Genomic DNA, 21,552 nt, shown 5'->3' with positions numbered 1-21,552 from the left:
AAACAAGTACATCTTGAGTGAGTCATTAAATCATTTATTCATAAATTACATGTGATTTTGTTTAGTTGTCTTAATATGTTTTCTTTATGAGAGATCCACAACTTCCATTGGGAAAAAAAGAAAGAAAAAAAAAAACACGTTTAAAAAATTTATCCAGAATTATGATAAAATTTTGCCTATTTTGCACACAAACAGTTCTTAGAGAGTCCAGTTTTTATGTAGCCTGTTGATTTTTGTTCATGGTATTCAGCTCCAATAAATGGTTTGCAAAAAAGAGAATAATTGATATCATTATTTAATCACATTGGAATCTAAACAAATCAGAATCGATAAGCAGAATCGGAATTGATAAAATTCAAACGATACCCAACCCTAATTATATGTGACTAAACAGCCATTGTAGTCAAGTATGAAAAGGCCTTGGGAATTGTTTTAGATTTTGACCACTAGAGGACAGCAAAGACTGTACAGCACTTAATTCCAGGGAATCAGTCAAAATTTAGGGCTGGACGATCAATATTATTTTGTTAGCAATATAAAATTAACTTGCATTGTGAATATTGTGATGATTTTAATATGCTTTTTATTGCCCATTAAGTTTCTAAAGACCATGGGAGTAGCCTAGTTATACATCCACTTCTTGTGCCAAGGCTTGTTTGTGAGATAATAAAGACATTTTAATAGCAACAAAAATGAGTTAGGAGGTTCAATTCATTTCTGCAGCTCAAGTTCTTTCAAACGGCCCAGTTTAAAGAATAAACACATTGAACGATTCACCTAAATGTATGTGGAAGCCCCTCATAGCATTTTTGCATGCTTTAAAATACTTTAGGGAAATATACAAATTGTAAATATGGTTGTTTATCACTATGCATTGTTATGATGGCCCATTAAACAAAAGAAAACGAAAAAAAAACCCAAATGTAATTCTTTAAGTCTGATGAAAGTGAAAAATTCAAGAAAATCATGATTATTTGATTGTCTGTTTTTTTTTAAAGCACAATTTGCTTTAAATATTTTGAATCTACCAAGCAACAATGACTTTCTGCCAAAATAATGGTTCTGCTGCTAAAACACCTACAGATATTTAAAAGTGGTGGAAAATACTGTATATATAACTACATTGCCTAATGCATAAAGTAAAATCTTCTTACCATTCTCACCTCCGTGCTGGAGGGTAAAGCGAGGGGGCAGAGGCTTGTTGACTGGCAACAATGGCGGAAGAGGAGATACCTGTGAGATGGAGAAACACCTTAATTATGTATCAGTGTTTCTGAAGACTACTTTTAAAAACAGGAGGCCAGGAGGTCAAGGCCAGCTTCTGTGATAACACATGAAAATCCTTTACTGATTTTACAGAACACCCCTGATTTTACTGACACTGATTTTACAGAGCGATTGTCCCCCCTCCCCACTCCCCTGCTGACCTGCACTCACACTTGCAATAAACATTCTGGGCCGGGGCATGCTTACATAATGTACGAGATAACGGAGAAAACCACTTTCGCTAAGATTCTGCTTAATAAATTTATAATTTATGCCGTGCAGCAATTTTCACTTATTTATATGTATCAAGAGAATTATTACGAAGACAGCTGAAGTTAATTAAATAATTTGCAGCTTTACTTGCAAACTACAATTCCTGTTCATCAATAAGGCGAGAACCAGACCAGTTATAAGCCTAAATATACTTGAATTAATTGAAAAGTGTAGTGTAGTAATAGTTCTAGATAGGGGTGCTCCGATCAGGATTTTTGAGGCCTATCACAGAGAGCAGTATCTGCGATACGATCACCGATACCAATCTTTTTAAAGCCTTATTTTTTATCATGTAGAATTATTTATAGAAATACTCCAATCAGGAATTTTAGACATTTATTCAGGGCCTGAATTTCATTTTTGAAAATGGGGGGAATTTCCCTCTTATAGGTGACTCTTGTGAGAGGGGATTTTTTTTAATTTGAGGGGTGGAGGGGAGCATTTTTTAGACTTTTTAAAAATATATATATTTATCTTACCTAAATGTTCAATCATGCAGTGCATTTTTGTTTTTACACTTGTGCAATTGTTGCACGATAGCTTACACACAGCACGAAACAGTTTCTCAAGCAAGTGGCAAAACATTTAAAATACTTTTCTTACGTTATCAAACATTCTAAATAAAAACTTACCACTGACAGAAACAGTCAGCTCTACTGCATTTTTTTGCATTTAAAACTTCATTACAAGCAATCCTGCAGTTCATAAAGAACTTTGTTTTCCTACCTCCACGAGTGCCATGCCATTTATTATTGCCTTGTTTATTTAAAAGTGCTCTTTTCCTTTAAACATAGCCAAAAAGCCATATGTGTTGAATGTCTTGATATATGCATTTATGGTGTAATTACAAAATGTTCATATTTACCGCAAAACATGCGCTGTCACTTTTGTTCAGCGCGTGCAGCAAACTTGGTGTGGAATCAATCACTGCTGCAGACTGCTTATGGAACGCACTGCTGGACCGCAACCGTGTGCAGTGTGAACGCTTTAAAATACGTTAACATGAGCGTGGAATAAATACATACCACATAGGCCTATGCACTGCGAACGGAGTATGTGTGAACCTGGCGTTATGCGTGTGTGCTTGAGTGTGCATGAGCACTCAGTCTCCAGGAGAGCGCGCGAGCGCTGAATGGTTAAACACTGGCAAGTATTAAAAAGAAATGCAATTTATAAACTTGTGACAACACTGCCTCGATTGTGCAAGTGAAAATTCCTGTGTCAACTGTGCTGCATGCAGCTCGCTTATAAAGACGCGATGTGTGATTTGAAGCCATTTGCGCATTTTGAGAGAGAGCGCACGGTGATTCACTCACGCTGTTTGTGAAATTATGTCTCACAGAAAGTTTTCAAATTACTTTAGAAGTCATTTAATGAAGAAATATGAATTGCACCTCACCTTCAGCATTTTAATTATTTTACCCGTGCCGAACAGAGACCGATAGTGCCGCTGCATGTCATGCCAAATCTCTCACAGCAGGCGTGTCATCAGCTTTAGATTGGTTTATGAGATCTGCCTTTTTAGACACCGCCGATCAAACATCCCAAAGCGATTATCGGCCGATAGTGATCGGTAGCCGATCAATTGGAGCACCCCTAGTAATAGAATGTTTGTGGTCGTAATGATGACAGTAGCGCACACAAAATAGTAGCTGTTCTGTGCTCCGGCGCGGTGAGTACTTACACTATATGCGTACTGCGCCCGAGTCCAACTGAACCGTGCTTTGGCCCACCTCTTCCAAGCGAGCCAGGGACGGCTAAACGAACCGATCACACTAGTCAAACGAACCAGGCTTTGGGGGTCAAACGCGCTCGGGCACGGTTCAAAACGCCTAGTGTGAGTACACCCTAAGCTATTTTTATAGTTTACCTGTAGCATAGGACAGGTCATACTGTCCTGGGAGTAGTGGATAGCCTAGGTGATGGTGGGAAGGCATGATCCTCTGAGAGGGCGAAGATCTCGGACGTTCGCTGTCTCTTTCCCTCTCGCTCCCACTTCTGTCTCTTTCATGGGGCATCTTTTCACCCACCGTGGGCGATTTGCTCTTGTATTGGCTAGCATGCTGATGCAGAATGTCCAGAGCTTTAGACTCAGATGCAGACTTGCCACTCACTGTAGGACTGGCACGAGCCTTCTCACCCTCCTCTCCAGGTGGCATCTTACTGCCATATGGAGAAAAAGAGTACCCTGGTGACAGGTATGACCCTAGGAAAGGGGTGAAATTAATAGTGGCCCTTTATATAAGGTAAAATTAAATACTGTGGTTTATAGTTAGCTCTACAACGGACTTACCAGGGTAATTCTGCATCATGACAGTAGGCATCCCCCTGTATCCCGGATGGCTGGGATCATAACCCTGGCCATAGGGGTATCCGTGCATGTAAGACATATACGACTGGTGCTGCGGCAGAGGTGAGGAAAACTGCATATGTGCTCGTGGATCTTTGCTAACTCTATGCTCCTCTGAGGCAGACGAAGTTCGTGGTTCGGCCCCTTCCTTGCTTTCCTCTTTGGAGGGAGTGTCTTTAGGACGCAGCCTTCCGTCTTTGCCTTTCCGGTCTCTCTCGCGGTCTCTGTCCCGATCTCTTTCACGCTCACGATCCCGCTCTCTCTCTTCCTTCCATCTCTCCTCATCAATCTGTTTCTGAGCATCGGGGTACTTGCTGGGGTAAATGTAGGGCCACAGTCGAGAGTCTGGGTCCTGGGAAAGAAAGTAGAGTTTGAAATGCCCATTATGAAAGAAAGATAAGTGCATTGTGAGGATTATGAAAATGTCACTCTCAAGAGTTGTACATTTCTCAAAAAAATCCATAAAGGTTAAAACTGTGATGAAAATGATTCAACAACTACATTGCAGAAAGAAAATGTTTAAGCAATGCTCGAGGCATCTTAAGTTTCATACCTGTCTGTACATGTACATTGCCTGCTCCATAGCCGATCTCCCAGACTCAAGGCCTGGTTTCTGCTCATCTTTCGCATGATGTCCAGCTTCACTTAGCTTCATTTTCAACCCCTCACCTTGCTGGGTCTGTCCCTTGCCATCTTCTCCTTTGGGGATAATGACTGACTTGCCAGGATCCGATGGATCTTTGGGCTTGCCCTGTGGGGACGGTTTGCCCAAATCTGAGAGACTTGGCGCTTTAGACAAGGTAGGAGGAACCGAAGCTTTCTGCTTCCATTCTTCTTGCTTCATGGATGCTTCCCTATCCTTCTGAGCAGCCTCTGATTTCTTCTCTGCAGCACGATGCTGCTCAGCCACTTGCCGTTGCCGGTCCTCACACTGATGCCTGTAAGCTGGGTTTGTGCTCATCAGGTGGTTATGGTAGGCCTGATCAGGTGAATAGCCATAGGGAGGTACATAAGCATACTGATTGTAATAGAGGGGCTGCATGAACATGCTAGAACGCTGCTGAATGACTGAAGGCTGCGGTGGCTGCTGAGAGGATGCAACTATTTCTGGCTTTCGATCTTCAGATGGCTCTGATTTTCCCTTGTCATTCCCAGGCTCTGGGTCTTCTTTTTTCACCTTCACTGCAACATCTTGGAATGATGTGACAGTGTTAGAAACTCCTGGACTGGGGTTTGGGTTGACATAATTGGGCGAGTAGTACGTTTCATAACCTGGGTAATAAGAAGAGTCTTTGTTTGGTGGTTGGGATGGGAACAGGGATTTTTTGGCACCTTCCCGAACTGCCTGATCCTCAGACTTGTCCTTCACTTTGCCCTCTCCATCTTCCCCTGCATCAGAGATGTCGGAGTATGCTGGGCTGTTGGTCTTCACAGAAGAGTTATCAGCCCCATTTTGGGTAACCACATGAAGTGGAGTGAGAGGTTGCGCCATCCCCCCACTTTCTATCCGACTGGCCACACCTATAGAAGGACTGGGAGAATTATCAGAGAAGCTGTAGATTTTGTCCGCCTCTGCTTTCATGCTGGCTAGCCGACTTTGATGTGGATCTGTGGATCCATTTAATAGCCCCTCACTCTTGCTGCCTTGGTCTGAGCTCTCAGAATATGGGCTTTTACCTTCTTCAGGTTTCCCTCCTTTGCCAGGGGCTTTTGGACTGTCTCCTTCCTTACCACCCTCCTTCTTTTTCTTATCTTTCTTTTTCTTGTCCTTAGAGCTTCCCAAGGCTGGGTTCATAGAGGGATCTCCCATTACTGCAGGTTTGGGTTGAATCGTTTTTAGTTGGGGGCTCTTGCTAATGGACTGGACCACGGAGCCCATGCTGGAGGAGGAGCCAGAATTGGGGGCAGGGAAGCTAGAGGTTGGTAAGGCGTACAACTGCTGTGGAGGTAAGGAAGGAACAAGGGGCCTTGCAGACTTCATTGCCTTCTGAGCTAGCTTGTCTGCCTTGGAACCACTGCCAGACTTCTTAGCTTTGTCCAAACCTCTTTTATCATCAATGCCATCGTTGCTTGTCTCATCTGTAAGACATGGGCCATCTTCACAGCCATCCATGGGCACACCAGAGTCATGCTCAGCCTCTGATTTCTTCTTGCCAGGCTGCTTGGAGCTGAACTTTCCTGATGACGGTGATGGGCTCTGCGCATCAAATCCTCTGCCTTTGGGGGTGACTGACCGTGCAGGAGACGCACATCCCTTCTGAGAAATGGATGCACCATTGCAACTGCCTGGCTCTGGGTGCAAAGTGGAGTCCTCACCATACTCACTATCACCATCTATGTCCAGCTTGATGCCATCATCATTGTGAGCACGAGCCTGGTGATACTTCAGGCCGTTAATGTGCTTGTACTTCTTGTTGCAGTTGGGATGGGGGCAGTCAATAAGCACCGGTGAGGGGCAGTTGCGATCCAAAGAGGGAAGCAAGGATTCAGCTTTGACGTTGGAGAGGGGAAGAACAGTATGAGGTAATCCACTGTTTGAATTGGTTCGCATACGTTTACTACCCTTAGTGTCCTCTGAACTGGAATTGGGCTCCATGTCTGAGACAGGTTTGTTCTTGCGTTTGTTAACAGATGAAGGACTAGCTTTTACATCCTCAGTGTTGCTGTTTGGTGGGGTGCGCCGCTCAGAGGAATTCTGACTAACCCGTCGCCCTTTGCTGTTGGACGCGGCTCGAGTCTTGCTGTTGTTGCTGCCTTTGTTATCAGAAGAGTTGCTGTTCTCGTTGACTGGCGTATTGCTATTGGGCCTCATTCTTTTACCCCGTCCACGGCCATTCCTCATCTCCAGGTCACTTGTGGGTGACTCACAGAACCTGAGGAAGCAGAAGAGGGAAAAAAAATCAGTTCTATATGAAAAATAACTTTTCCATTGACAATGAATTCATTATCATCAATCAAATAAATAAGCACTGTTTGTTCTTTTTCCACCTAAACCTCTCACAATTATCTGCAAACCACAAAGGGTGCTAACAGTGCTGCAGATATTCTCTCGGAAGAGAGATGGCCTCTGTTCTAAATCAGCCTCTCCATTTGGATGCTATAAGTGCTTCTCCAGTGGGCCCTGGAGAGCCAGCAACGTGCTGTGTGTTTTTATCCTCTCGTTATCCCTGATCTCGACAGCAATGCTTGTTCTGATGAATTGCATGCAGTGCCACACTGTTGCAGGATTAAGCCAGGGTGACCTGGTTGCTGATTAGATGCAGTGTGATAACATCCTCCAACAGATAAGGCACAGACTCGGAAGCAAGATCAACCAGAGAACTTGATCAAAGCACAGGCATTAAACCGTGGTAAAGCAAAGCAGTTAAGGAAGCTACCTCAGGGCCCCCAGTCCACAGAACAGGACTGAGATTTTTAAGGCTCAGCAGAATGAAAAGATAATATATATCATAGGCTGATAGGAAATGTTTAGATAGATTTAACGGGAGAAAATCTGTCTGTCAAATAGGAATGTGCATTTTCATCAATTGGGGGTTAGAAGGAACAAGATATGGTCTTTTTTCAGTTGTTGGTTATACAATAATTTCATGACATGTTGCAATCAAAAGTCTTTTGATTTTCAGATGGTGCATCAAGTCACTGCGTACAGTTCTGCAAGTTGTCACCCCTCTTTAACTAACTGGACCACAATTTAACACCCAAATCATCACTGTCACTTCTGAGTTTGTGTCAGATCTGCCAACGGAGGCTTCAGCAATGGTGATAGTAAAAAGAAAAAAAATACAGGAATGACTTTTGCATTTAATTGCTTTAACCTGTTCCAGGGACTACATGTGACTCAAAGCAGCTGTGACTGGAAAGCAAAAATACAGAAGAAACACTCCTATATGAATGCACTACATCATCTTTGACACTCTTCCCAGGGGCTAATGCTGTGTTAGTAATGCTTGCCTGCAGACTCCTGCAGCCAGCAGATAAAGTGCACCATGGAAATACAGCCTTTTCTGAAACATTACGATTAGAAATTACAAGGTACCTCCTGAGGCAGAGTCTCTTAAATGTACACCGCGTTATGTACAGCAAATGATTTGTGCCATGCAGCGCTGGTATCTGACCTTGGGCAGGATACAGCATGAAAACAGACATAGCTAAGTGTTGGAGTGTCTGTACTGTAAACAAAACAAAAAAAATTTTTTTGGGGGGGGGGTTAGGAGAAATCAATTCCATTATGATGTTGCATTTCAAAAAGTGGGTGTCAGCAGAGGGGCATTTTGAGACATTACCCTCCAATGTTTCCATCATTACTGCAATGGCAGCACACAAAAGCCCAGAGGAGATGATGAGAGGGTCAAGTATGTAGTGGCCAGAATGAATTCAAACAGATCTATTGTTAAAAAAATTAACATCATACTGTATTTGTTTGGCAAAGCTGTGTCACATTCTAATAGGGACTGGTTTCATAACAAGCTGTACATATGCATCTGAAAATTATGTTGAATTTTCCCTACAAAAAATAACAGCATAGGCTTACCGTGGGGGGGCCCAGTCATGTCGAGTGCAGTCTAAAAGTGTGCCCACATATGTCTTGTTCCTCCAGGTAACATTTACAACCAGCATACCTGCAGAAAAAACAACAATATAGGAAATAAGACTTCAACTACTGAAACATAATAAAGTCTCAATTGATGGTTTCTTTTACTTAAGCTGAACGAATGCACCATTTAGCAAACTGCGATCATCTGTTAAACAGATCACCAATAAGGACAAAACTACAACTAAGATCATCTCAAGTCAAAGATCTATTTGAGGATCTTAGACCCAAATATACTAAAATGTATTTGAAATCAGTTTATTTCATGCTAAGTATACTACAAATGAATTTACATATTTATGTACTTAATAAAAATACCATGCAATTGTACTTTTAGTATACTAAATGGGTATACTTACAGTCTGCTAAATTAGAACAACTAATTTTCTACTTAATGCACTTTAATTGTGCTGAAGTAGTGCTGAAGTCCAACTAAAGATATACTGAAATATATTTGATTGTGCTAAAGTGGAACTATTCCAAGCATACTTCATGTACACTTTAAATATCTTGCATTTTAAGACAGATATTATTCAGAGATCATACAAATTATTGTGCACAAGTAGTACCCCAAATAAAGTTTTATTATAATTTTACTAGTAAGTCTCAAGCGATATGTCAGAAATTATGTTAATGGCTTTGAACTATACTTAATATGAAATAAATGTATTTTAAATATATTACCATTTTACTAGGGTAGGTTTGTATGCAATAAGCATTAGCCTAGTTCTTGATCTACACAAGTGAGAGTTGGCAAATAAGATAAATGAGTGCTTGTTGGCACAAGTACAGTATACTGCTGATTTTACATTCCTCAGCACAGATGTCCAAATTTAGAACACCTCCTGTATAAAGACAACAGGAACAGCAGGGTGCACAAAAACCTATTAATATGCAGAGGGAAGTAAAGAATAGAGAGAGGAAAAGAAAGGGGGGTGGGGAACACTGGTCAGCCCATGTCCTCCATCTGACAATTCTGCAGTATGCAGGGACTCATAAATATTTTGTGTTTGTTTTGAACTGGAACCCATCAAAAAAGAATCATCCTCATCCAGCGTTCCCAAGATCTGTCAACTTCAATCTCGGCTTCCTGCAGGTTGTGTGCCATCTGCTTGACATTTAGCACAACAAAATCCAGACATTGAGAGATGCAGAGTGCCAAAAGAGTGACAGGAAATTAGCCTACACCTACTGAACCTCATTTGTTAACACCAGGTGGCAGCAGCTATCATTTTTGAAGGATATAGTATCAGGAAACATCAAGTGCCTGGAAGACGGTACACACCTCTACAACTCCCCAGCCACCCACAATGCAATTCCACCGCACACACTCAATCAAGCAACTGACCTTCCTAAACGCCACAAAAAATTTATCTATGGTGCTTTTGAGGACAGCCTCTGCAACCTCTCATTGTGACTGACAAAGCACACAAGAGATATCTGTTTGATTTCAAGCTGCAAGGCGCTATTCGCAATGGGGCATCAATTGCCTGCTTCTAAAACAGCTTATCAAGAGGTGCCAGGCAATAAAAATTTCACACCGCAGTCGACTGCAAAGGGAGACAAAAACCCTCCATGTGTTTAGTTCTGCCTTTCACGCTGCGTTTCCTTGACAACTGGCAACTGTGAGCAGCCACTGCAACGGCGCTCATTCCATCTCAATGACACAAGTGGGGAAATTGAGCAGAATACTTGAATCGTATCTCCAAATGGGAAATGTCGATAATTGGCCTTTTGTATGAGACTGAAAAAAATACCACTACATCTGCTAACAATTAGCATGACATCAGCTGTTGTTGGAATGGCAATTGTTACCACTGAAACCAGACCCAGGACCACCGACGTGGCAAGGTGAATTGCAAAGTTAACCAACCTGCCAATTCAGTGTCGTTTTCTGAAACGTATAATATTATTTCAAATGGCATGCAGCGCAAGGACCTTATTCCAGCACCCTATAAAAGGAAGCTGTAATTGGAACCCTGTCTGATTCTTTCGGTTTCAGAGCCTCATTAAAACACATTGAAACAGTCAGTACAGTACAGGCTGGGAAACAGGTGTGTACTCGCTTCCAGAAATAATAAAGAGTATTATGACACAGGTGTGCCACACAGCCAACGGGAAAACACCACGATGTACAGAGAATATGTATGTGCGTAACTCGCATTCCCTGCCAGTGACCTCTACGTGTCAGCAAGTCTCTTGACGAAACCTGAGCACTAGTCGTCAGCTTTGAAAAGACATTTGCACCCTTGCACCGGAGACCTTTACTGCAGACTACTTTAGTTTTTATAAGCTAAGAGAGAGTGCATTCTCCCGCATGGTTCATATTTCCACAGTAGGTGATTAATTCTGTAAATGGAAGCCCTGACCTGCTCAGACCGACAGCCTCCTAATGTTTACCAAACACAAACGGTCTTCCCAGCAAACATAGAACATTCCCTCATGTTAGCGTTTGGTTATTTTTCTGGGAACCGAAAAGTGTTTTAAGAAATTTATTTTCTTTTTTTACAAACAAAAACATTTTCACAATAGCCATGTTTCCATCCACCTATTTTTATGTGCATTTTGGAATATCGCAAAAAAAAAAAAAATACCCGCTGGATGGAAATGCCAAGATGCACATAAATTCTAAAAATGCACATAAAAAGCTTTTGCACACAATTGAGTAGGATAAAAGTTTGATCCGTTAAGAAAAAATGAGCATAAACTATGACGGAAACACATTTACCTAATAAATTCCTCCATGCGCATCAAAAAAGTAATATGACTTTGCACGATGGGACGGGATAACTTGACTAACCAGCGGACCGATCTCGTTGCACAGCATCTGAAATGTTGTTTTGTTCGTTCTGAAATGCCCGAGCAAAGTCTGTCATCAAAGTATTTCTGTATAATTGTCTTACACGACTGTGTTCCCAAACAGCAGGCATCCACCTCCAAAAACAATAACCGCATTTATTGTTTCGTCTGCTCACTCTGAGGTGCAAGTAATTTATCATATATGGAAATTATTATATTCAGTTGCTTCTCCTACTTTTCTTAGTGATATTTAGTGCCAGTTTATCAGGAGGTGACGATTTTGTTGTCTTTGACTCGTTGGATGGACATTTATGGAATGGATGGAATTTGCTTTATTCGCAAATTTTTTATCCGATATTCTAGTTTTGCGCATAATTTCGCATATTTGAATGGAAACATAGCAATTGTTGCAGGGGAGTGTCTTGTGACAACCTAATGACAAATCATACAATATGTCCTCTAATGACTATTTATTTTTGTATATCCGAAGAACTGTCATTCTCAGAATATTCTGAGAACCAAAACTCTGCATGCTACACCAAGAAAACTAAGCCTTTAACACAATGCCTTAAAACAAACAAGAAATCTGAAATACAATCTAGTCTTAAACAATCCCTCACTTCACAGTGCTATGAACATAGCATAGTAAAAACCTCCCCACACCCTATGCCTTCATTCATCTGTAATTAGTCACAGATAACCTGTAAATCTTAGCATTCTCACAGGTTTGGTCGCAGACAGATTAAGACAGCGCTCCTAATTGTGAAGATTAAGGCAAGCGAGGCGATGAGAACTGGGGGTTGGAGGGCTGCTGGAACTAGCTACAAACAATGAGACATAAACCCCAACCTTGTTTCCATCTGCTCATGAAGCAGCCGTTTATTCACTCTCGAAAGCTGCCCAATCATTAACCAAGCTGTAACTCTCTCCCTCTCTCTGGGGAAGGGAGCCTTGGGCAGTTGGTTCCACTTATCTGGTGAATTCTTTCAACGTTACACATTTCCCTCCTCTCTATGCCAATTACATCTTATGCAATCTGCAATTCTGCAAATGGTTATCTGCACGGATCGACAAACAAGAATACATATCTTAATGCCACTTGGTTTGCAACAAACTGCAGCTCTAAGCGGAGCACTCGCGCCAAAGCACGCTGAGCTAAATCAGACACTTTGAGATGATTCTACGTGACAGATTCACTGCAGCCATCGCCATGTCATTGTTTGTTGATTTTGCAAGAGCTTGCCCAAACTTTCACTGTACTCCTCTTAACTGGTGAAATTTCGAGAGGATGAATCATTACAAGTCTGTGGATCACGGAAAACGTGAAGGCGAACAAGCTGAAAGCACTTGCTTCATTGTGCTCGCCTTGGCTGTTTTTCCCACTCGCTGTGCGGGGCTCTCAATGGCTGTTTTGCATACCTCTGTGCTGCCTAGCTGCCAAGAGAAGCAAATTGGTGTGCCAGACAAGTCCAAACTAAGACTGCAGGCTCATTTTCGGGGCTAAGAGATGAGCCCGCTGTCTCACCGAGTTAAGAAATAGACACTAAAAAGCCCTGAATGATTGACGCTAGTTGATTGAGGGCTCTTGTTTGTTTTTGCTTTTGTTTAAAGGGCAGGTAGCATTTTTACATATAACCACAAGCTCCATTACATGAAACTGACATGGGGAGCCGATAGCGTAAAAAGACTGGATGTTGATGTACAGAAGAAAAACCCTTTATATCATACCTGAAAAATCCCCAAGATCAAATGGACTGAAAAAAGCAGATCCCTTAAAGAGAAAAAACAAACATGGTGAATTCAGAGACTGAGGCTTTGAGTACTCTCTTTGGGTTAGTCTTTAAGAGAACCTTGGCAGTGACTGGAAGAATGGAAGTCTGATCCCACCACCCCTCTACCAAAAGAGCAGTCCACTTGTCATCTTATATCTCATTTCCACCCAGCGCCCTTGCCTCAGAGCAATAAAGGGCTCATCGCCATTGCTTCAGGCCCCTTAGTTCAACCTTCCCCCAATAGCCCCATCAAAGAGTATCCTATTGGCAACAAAGAACTAACAAGCCCAAAAGAGAAAAGGGGGGAAGCATAGAGGCCCTCACCGCCTGGGTCACCAGTCTAATTTCTCCCGCAAAGAGTTTCATTAATGGGCAAGCATGGTCTCCGTAATCTGCACCTGTGTCCCGCTGGGTGTGGGGAGGGGGCAAGACTGCAGGTCCCCAGCATTGACCCGGCACCGCCTTTCCCATAGCACCTCTTTTCACCGGCTGAAGGTCAAATAGAGAGAAAGAGGGTGGAAAAGGGCATCGGTGTGACCGGGTAAGACAAAGGCAGGTTAACAAGTCACTCACGAAAGCTCAAGCTCAGAAAGAGTCCATATTCAAGGGTGTTTTAGAAGTTATTGTGTCTGATTAATTTGGGATTTGCCTGAACGCAGGGACAAAACAGAAAGACTAGAAGCAATATATATATATATATAGTACAGCTTGTATAACAGTGTAAATTTGCTGTCCCCTCAAAACACACAGCCATTAATGTCTCAACCGCTGGCCAGAAAAGTGAGTACACCCCTAAGTGAAAATGTCCAAATTGGGCCCAATTAGCCATTTTCTCTCCCCGGTGTCATGTGACTCATTAGTGTTACAAGGTCTCAGGTGTGAATGGGGAGCAGGTGTGTTAAATTTGGTGTTATCGCTCTCACTTTCTCATACTTGTTACTGGAAGTTCAACATGGCACCTCATGGCAAAGAACTTTCTGAGGATCTGAAAAAAAGAATTGTTGCTCTACATAAAGATGGCGTAGGCTATAAGAAGATTGCCAAGATCCTTGGAATATATATATATATATCGGGGCTCCAGACTGCGACCAAATAGTCACATTTTGGGACCATTTTTTCTGCTGGTGCGACTAATTTTTGTGAGCGGTCGCACTGGCGCGACCAGTGTAGGGCTAGTTACTCAAAGAATGTAATATATGACTTATTACTAGGTACTCATTTGAAAAGTAATACTGTTACTTTACTTGTTAATTTCTGGTAACAGTAATTAGTTACACTACTAGTTACATTACTTTTTCTTCACACCCCACAAAAGTTGTAACTGTGTATCTTCCACATAAAATTCTAGTGATTGATAGTGACATTCAAGTAGAAGTGTTGTATTAATCTCATTAATTGTCATGTGTAGCTTGAAGCTAATCATAATTTCTCCGTTACCCATATACGATTCCTATTTCATTAAGTTTGTAAGAAACTAATTTTCCAAAAAGATTTTTAATTATAGTAACAATTCTGATCAGATAATACCACATGCTGATCAGAGGGATGTGGGTGGGATGTAATGCCAGAGTTAAAGTAAAGCCACAACTTACACAAAAGTGCTGATGATCATCTTTTTTCCTGACAAAATCAATATAATGCAATATTTCTATCTGCTGAATTTAAGCTTTTCCATATTCCAAGCTTGCCTGCTGCACTGGGGACATCACATACATGTGCGAGTCGTGAAAATTATGAAAATAAATCTAGGAATTATTTGATTGTTGGATTTTAAATCAGCGGGGTTGAGGCATCTGTAAGCTGTAAGTAAGCTGTTTCATGAATGGTAACTAATATTATTACTGAAATCTTATTAGTAATTAGTTACACTACTAGTTACTGCAAAAAGTAATATTATTACAGTAACTAAGTTACTAGTTACTATTACTGCCCAACACTGGCGTGTCCATCTTGTTGTCCAACTCATAAGTGCTGCCATTTCTGTTGCATTTAAGAAACATCAAATGGCAAACGAAACGAAAGCGAAACTAAACTGCACTATGTTTCAGCTGCGCAGCGCAAACCGTTTATCAGCTCGGACCATGATGCAAACAAACTTGTTCGAGCTCAGAATAGCCAAAGTTGATTTCGCGACACTGTTACTGCACAGATGCAACAGTGCTGCGAGATCCAGTGAGAAGCGTTTGAATTCGCCACACAATGATAAGGTTGCTGCGAGATCTAGTGAGAATCATTCAAATTCTGCACAGAATTCTCTTTTATAAACAGCGCTGACATACGTCAAGAAACCAGAAGTGGTAACGCTAACTGTAACCATGGTGTTGTGGTAGAAATAGTCGAATGCATTACATCATTTCAGAGTTTGTACAACCTTTTGAGAGAGAAATTCAAGTACTTTTCAATGACTTTCAAGCATTTCACACAACTATTTGGGAAGTCGTTGCCTAATGGTTAGAGTCGAACTCGTAACCCAAAGGTTGTGGGTTCGAGTCTCGTACCGGCAGGGATTGTAGGTGGGGGGGAGTGAATGTACAGCACTCTCTCCCACATTCAATACCACGACTGAGGTGGCCTTGAGCAAGGCACCGAACCCCCAACTGCTCCCCGGGCGCCGCAGCAAAAAAAACAGACTGCCCACTGCTCCGGGTGTGTGTTCACGGTGTGTGTTTTCACTGCTCTGTCTGTGCACTTTGGATGGGTTAAATGCAGAGCACTAATTCCAAGTATGGGTCACCATACTTGGCCACATGTCACGTCACTCACTATTTCCAGCACTTTAAAGCTCTAAAATGATCCAGTTTGAATGTTATTTTTAATGGGATGACCAAAATATACTTTGCGGTAAACAAACACTTAGTGGCGCTGGTGCCACTGTTCTCAAATGTTAGTCTGGAGCCCTGTATGTATATATACATACTGTATATTAGGGGTGTAACGATACATGTATTCGTACCGAACCGTCACTGTACGGACATCACGGTTCGGTGCATGAGGCATTACAACGAAAACAGGCAATTCACCCTCAATACAAAAGGGGGCGCCCGCAATAATGCAATGCTGTTTGATAACCGCCAGCAGAAGAACAGCGAGCAAATGCCATGAGTTGCGCACTTGAAAACAAAGCCCACTAGACAGTGACCATGTGCTGATTCTGAACGTGTCTCTCACAGACTGACAAAGGAGTATACTTTAAAGGCTTGCGCACTCAACTGTTTGCGAAATGGAGCTTTGTGCTCGTGTATCCTACCTCTCTCATTTGGCACAAATCCAAATATTCCATAATATTTCCATATTTGCGATGTATCTGAATGCTAAACTATTATTTATTATGTTAATTATAGGCTTTGTACTTCAGTGGCATTCCAACGGTGACACAGAAGAGGGCGCACTGGTGTTTGGTTCACTGTATTTTATTTTGATAAAGTACCAACTGTGCTGTCAAGTTAGCAATGCTGGAACTATGTTTTGTGTGTGTGTGTGTGTGCGCGCGCACGGCTTTTATCTGTTAACCAAGTCAAATATATTTCAAGAATTTATTCCTTGTATATACATGTACTGCAGATTTTATATAACATTATAATGTAATATAATATTTAGTATTTTCACATCTAGGTGGAAAATTTTTAATTTGTACTACTCTGTTCAATATAAATGAAAAAAAACCTAGCATAATAGATTTGTTGTTTTTTTCCTGTTGTACTGAAATCGTATCGAACCGTGACCCCCGAACCGAGGTACATACCGAACCATGACATCCGTGTACCGTTACACCCCTAATATATATATATATATATATATATACACACACACACACACACAACAAAAGATTGCGTCCACAATAAAGAAAAGTTTATTCAGTTATTTAAATTAAATGACTCAAGTGGTACAATCACAATAAATTAAATTTTTTTTTTTACGAGTGTAAAAATGTATTTACATAAATTTTTTTGCCATGAGTGTACACATCTTTATTAATTATTTTGATGTTTTTTTAAACATATTTAAAGGTAAACTTGTTTTCTTTCTTCCTTTTTGGAGTCACAACACGAGATTACACAATTTAAAAAGTAAAAAAAAAATGCACATCATACACCTTGTATGGACTGCATTTTTATGTAGTTTTGATTAAATAATCAATAGGACAAAAAAGGTCACAACATTATGTACACACGTGTGAGAGGGAGCGTTATTTTCGATATTTGTATGAAATGATGATCAAACCACTTAAGAAATATATAATATATAAAATAAGCTCATGCTAATAAAAGACAACCACGAATTATCCTGTTTGACATCTGTTTTTGCATGAGACTAGTGCAGGAACAATCAGTCATCTTAAAAACAACTAAGAGGAGATTTGGTTGTCAAAGACCTGATTTTTTTTATAAGGTTGTGATCCTTTGACATGCTTGCTCGGGTGGCTGCCTCTACTGATTATCTGGGTCACATGACCGAGGTGAGCAGGTCTCCTGGGAGAGGAGAAGGGAGGAGAGAGAAGGGGAAGGAGGGAACGTGAAGGGGCCCTTCTTTTGTAATATCTACACAAGTGTTTTGGCACTGCTGAGTAACTTGTGCTCAGCAGAGGGGTGAGAACATTCCCTTCCCCCCAGACATCCATCCTCAGCACTTCTTCCCAGTGGACGACGAAGGGTTGCCAGGTGGCAATTATAAACCCTTGAGTAAAGCGGGAGGATGGAATCCTAAGAGAGTGAAAGGTACACAACAAAACTTGCCATTCAAACCTGGAAAATAAACACAAAGACTTCCCAGGCGATATCACTTTAGCATTACAGAAGACAGCTCTGAGGAACTAACGTCAACACTGTTGAGGTCGTTCTTAGCTGGCATGTCTTCATCGGTTTCGGATTTTCAGCTTGCAAAAGCCAGAGGAGAAATGCGAGCGAGAACGAGCTGCATCTGGTCATTGTTGTCCAATATTGACAGCCTGCCGAGCGCTGACAGGAATCGAGAAAGCTAGCTGGATCCCCACTGCGAAATGTAAGAGCTGTAAGACGAGGAGGAGAAAGACTTTGATGGAAGATCTGAGGAAAAAAGGAAGAGACGAAAAGGGAAGTGTGGAACAAAACCAAAAGCAGAGCGAGGCAGAGTTGAGGCTTGACCACAAGCTGAGAGAGAAAAAGACAGGCTAGATCTGGCATTCTGTATGTGCTTGGCTTGGCGAGGTCCGTCTGACTGACAGAGAAAAGAAAGAGACCAGAGAGACTAAGAAAAGGAATGAATACCACTCTCTCCAGGGCAAACATGACAGCCCAACTGGGCCCTTTGTGCGTTTTCCAGACCAGCTTGTCTGAGCCGACATCCACATGTCAAGTGACTGTCTTCATTACATTCCTTCGGAAAAGGGGACGATAGCCATGGCACTAGACTTCTGCTCTGAATTTGGACAACGCCACCATGTTTATGACAGACATGCCGGTTTGAGAGGTGGAAATGTGCCACCAAGAGAAACAGCTTTCAGATAGCTCCAAGGACCTCCTCGCAGCAAAGTAAACAACCTCTAATTGTTTGGAAAGATCTGGCGGTTCTCCAGAACAAAGTTTGTCTTATCTCCTTCGGCATTTTCCTGCTTCAATACCTGCTTCACAATCCCTTTTATTTCCGGGAAAGACAAAGGGTTTGTGGTTAAGACTTATTTGAACACCAGAACATCATGCTTTGATGATGGTGAACACAGGACTGGTTATGGCCGACTCCCAATAATAAGAGAAAACTTGCTTGGCCACATTGGCACAAAGGACAGAAAGGACCTGGTATGCGTGTGTAGAGGTTTGCCACCCGCACTCAAGAATCGAAACAACTCAGGCCTGGCAAATGCTCCGGTAGTTTTGCCAAAGCCAAGCTAGTGTCGTGCCAGCCCACCACAGGGATGTTTTTCTGGCAAGGAACTCCATGAGCCATAAAGCACTGGAAGATTTGAGGCTGACATTTGAGAGTGTCAGCAGGTGGTGTTAACAAGAGACAAGACTCCTGGCGCAGAAACGCATGTTGCTGTGCGGCTCTTGCAAAATGTAACTTTCTCTGAGCTTTTTGCTCCCTGACCCAATCTACTCTATTCTCTATGAACCTCCCGTTACTCGCTCTGGTTTTGATGAGCTGCCACAGGCTGATGGAGGAGGGTTTGGGTTGCCAGGTCAGGGGCACTTCCATCTCCTCATGCTGACAGCCCAGGAGGAGAGCGATCTTTGATCCGCACGGTTCCCTTTAAATACTGCCGCCCCAAAGGTCAGTATTTGGTAGTCAAATTACAACGTAAAGAGGTTGTTTAAACTGTAGGTGTAAATGAGCACGACTTTAGTTAAACAGAATGCAACGTTTTGGATGAGAATCACATACATATGCAGAATAATTCATGCACCAATGATGCAGAAAAACTAGCCAGCTGTGCAAGTAAATTTCTATTAGCTGGGGTGATTTATTCTGATTGCTAACACCTACAACTACAAGACCTGTCAGTTTTAATTGTGAAACATTCAACACAAAAGCCATTACTGGTCTTTGCTGAATGACTCAAAAAAAACTAAATAAAAGCTATTAGAAATTAAATATAAAAATAACATTATTGAAGAAAAAAAAAACACTAAACAAAACCATTTTCATGAATGTAAAACTGACTAAAACAAAAAGTTTTAGATGCACATTATAAAACTTGAAATTCACCCACTTGCATTAAAAAAAGATTTGCCAATATAGAAATAACACTAGAGTAAATTATACCAGTTTAGCAATTGTACCAGATTAGTTCAGTCAAATGCATTTAACTTTGGCAGTCCTAAAATACTAAAAGTATAATAAGATTAAAGCTAAATGAAAACTAAAAACACTAAAGCGAAGCTAAAACTAACAATGATGGAGTGAAAATGGTAACATTTTGGGTTAATTTGTTTAACATTAATTACATTAGTTAACATGAACAAACAATGGCCTTAAGCATTTATTAAGCTCAGTTAATGTTAATTTCATTCACTAAAAAAATAAGACAATGCACTGTCAACTAAAATGGTATTTGTGTGAAAACTAAACCAACTCAAAAGTACAAATTTTGAAATTAAAGTGCACATAAAAACTTAATGTAAAATTCAAAACTATAATAACCCTGCCTTGTATGAACTTCATAAACACCACACTAGTTTTATGTAAGCCACAGTAAATCAGATGGACCAATAACCCAGAAGTCCATCCATTACACAACTCTCCAAAGAGCTCAGAAAGCCTCCGGGCATCCAAACAGAGACGTCTCTAACAGCTCGTCAGCCTCCAACTGCAAGGCATGCTGGTCTGGCTGTTATTGCTCATTCCCGTGACCCTCTCCGGAGGCGCTTTCAGACTTTTCTCTGGCTTGTTTTCTTTGCATTTGTCAAATGGAGACCGCTGTGCCACGAGACCTCAGCACTGAATCATCAGGACTGGAGGTAAAGCGAGACGGATGGAGATATGAAGAGACCGGGGGAAGACAGGAAGCATTTGATGTGGTGTGAACTAGCACAATTTCTGTGCGTTAGCGGAGCTAATGGAACGAGTGGGCGAAGGTGAAAGTACGAGCTGCGTGGCGCCTTTTGACCTTCCCTGAAATTGTCAGTTGCAGCGATTCTGCGTTATCGCAACAAAGAGGAAACATGGCTGGGTGTTCAAATAACAGACATCAGCCAAATAGCCGAAAAGACTTGCTCGTGTTACAACATACAGTACCATTAGCCTGCTAAAACGGAACCTCTATTGTCAGGTTAATTTGCCTATAAATGCCCGCTAGTCTATACAAAAAAATAGAACTCGCCCGAAGGGAGTGTCTGACAGACAGCTAATAACACAAACTTCAGAGGACTTAGGAAGAAAAACTGAGAGGTTATGCTTCATCAGGTGGAGAAAACAAACTGCGATGTCTGGATTTTGTTTGTTTATAGCACAAACACACACAAATGGCTAATGGCTACAGCAATGCAGTCCTGACATGCAGATCTAAACAGTTTGGCACCTGTCCTGGATGAAAAACATCAGTTTTATTGGAGAAAAAGCATTGCGTAATGAGGCAAGCAGCAGCTTTTCTGTCAATCACCTGCTCCAGCTCAAAGCCAAGCTAGAATTAGTGTCCAGGAAGCTAAACAAGCAAATATAAGTGTGTGCTCCCTAGTCTGCACTTCACTAGATGGGCAACAAGCACAAAACAGGCTTAATTGTTTATATGCGCAATATCCTGCAAGCATTTTTTGGGAAACCACATATTAAACATGCTAGCTGACAGAAATAAGCATCATGAAAAATCACAGAATCCGAGTGTCAGCCAATCAGAAAACTAGCATTGTTAGAGGGCGGAGCTTCAGTGAAAGGATGTGATCGAATTCTTTCAGTGTGGCTGAAAAAAGCAAAATTTAAGGATTTCAAGTCATCAAAATAAAACCACGATATGGCTTAGCGCGATTGTGTGTTATTTTAGTATTAAACATATACTAGTCTGTGTTAATATTTTGTTTAGATTTTTATATTCA

General features: G+C 41.5%; 1 protein-coding gene across 3 annotated transcripts in view; it reads right to left on the bottom strand.

The window, feature by feature from the left end:
* LOC107549660 (zinc finger protein 609-like) overlaps positions 1–21,552 on the bottom strand; it is an 86,978-nt gene that overhangs the window by 1,696 nt on the left and 63,730 nt on the right. For all 3 annotated transcript variants that reach the window (XM_016230832.1, XM_016230834.1, XM_016230833.1), the window contains 5 exons: positions 8,421–8,508; positions 4,443–6,762; positions 3,833–4,241; positions 3,410–3,745; positions 1,155–1,233 (listed from right to left, as the gene is read on the bottom strand). In XM_016230832.1, coding sequence (XP_016086318.1) covers positions 1,160–1,233; positions 3,410–3,745; positions 3,833–4,241; positions 4,443–6,762; positions 8,421–8,508 — 3,227 coding nt within the window. In that variant the 3' untranslated portion in view covers positions 1,155–1,159. The remainder of the gene's footprint in view (positions 1–1,154; positions 1,234–3,409; positions 3,746–3,832; positions 4,242–4,442; positions 6,763–8,420; positions 8,509–21,552) is intronic.

This window comes from Sinocyclocheilus grahami, unplaced genomic scaffold (assembly GCF_001515645.1).
Source record: "Sinocyclocheilus grahami isolate Dianchi unplaced genomic scaffold, SAMN03320097.WGS_v1.1 scaffold377.1, whole genome shotgun sequence".
Classification (NCBI taxonomy): Eukaryota; Metazoa; Chordata; class Actinopteri; order Cypriniformes; family Cyprinidae; genus Sinocyclocheilus; species Sinocyclocheilus grahami.
This window is presented reverse-complemented; position numbering and strand designations above follow the sequence as displayed.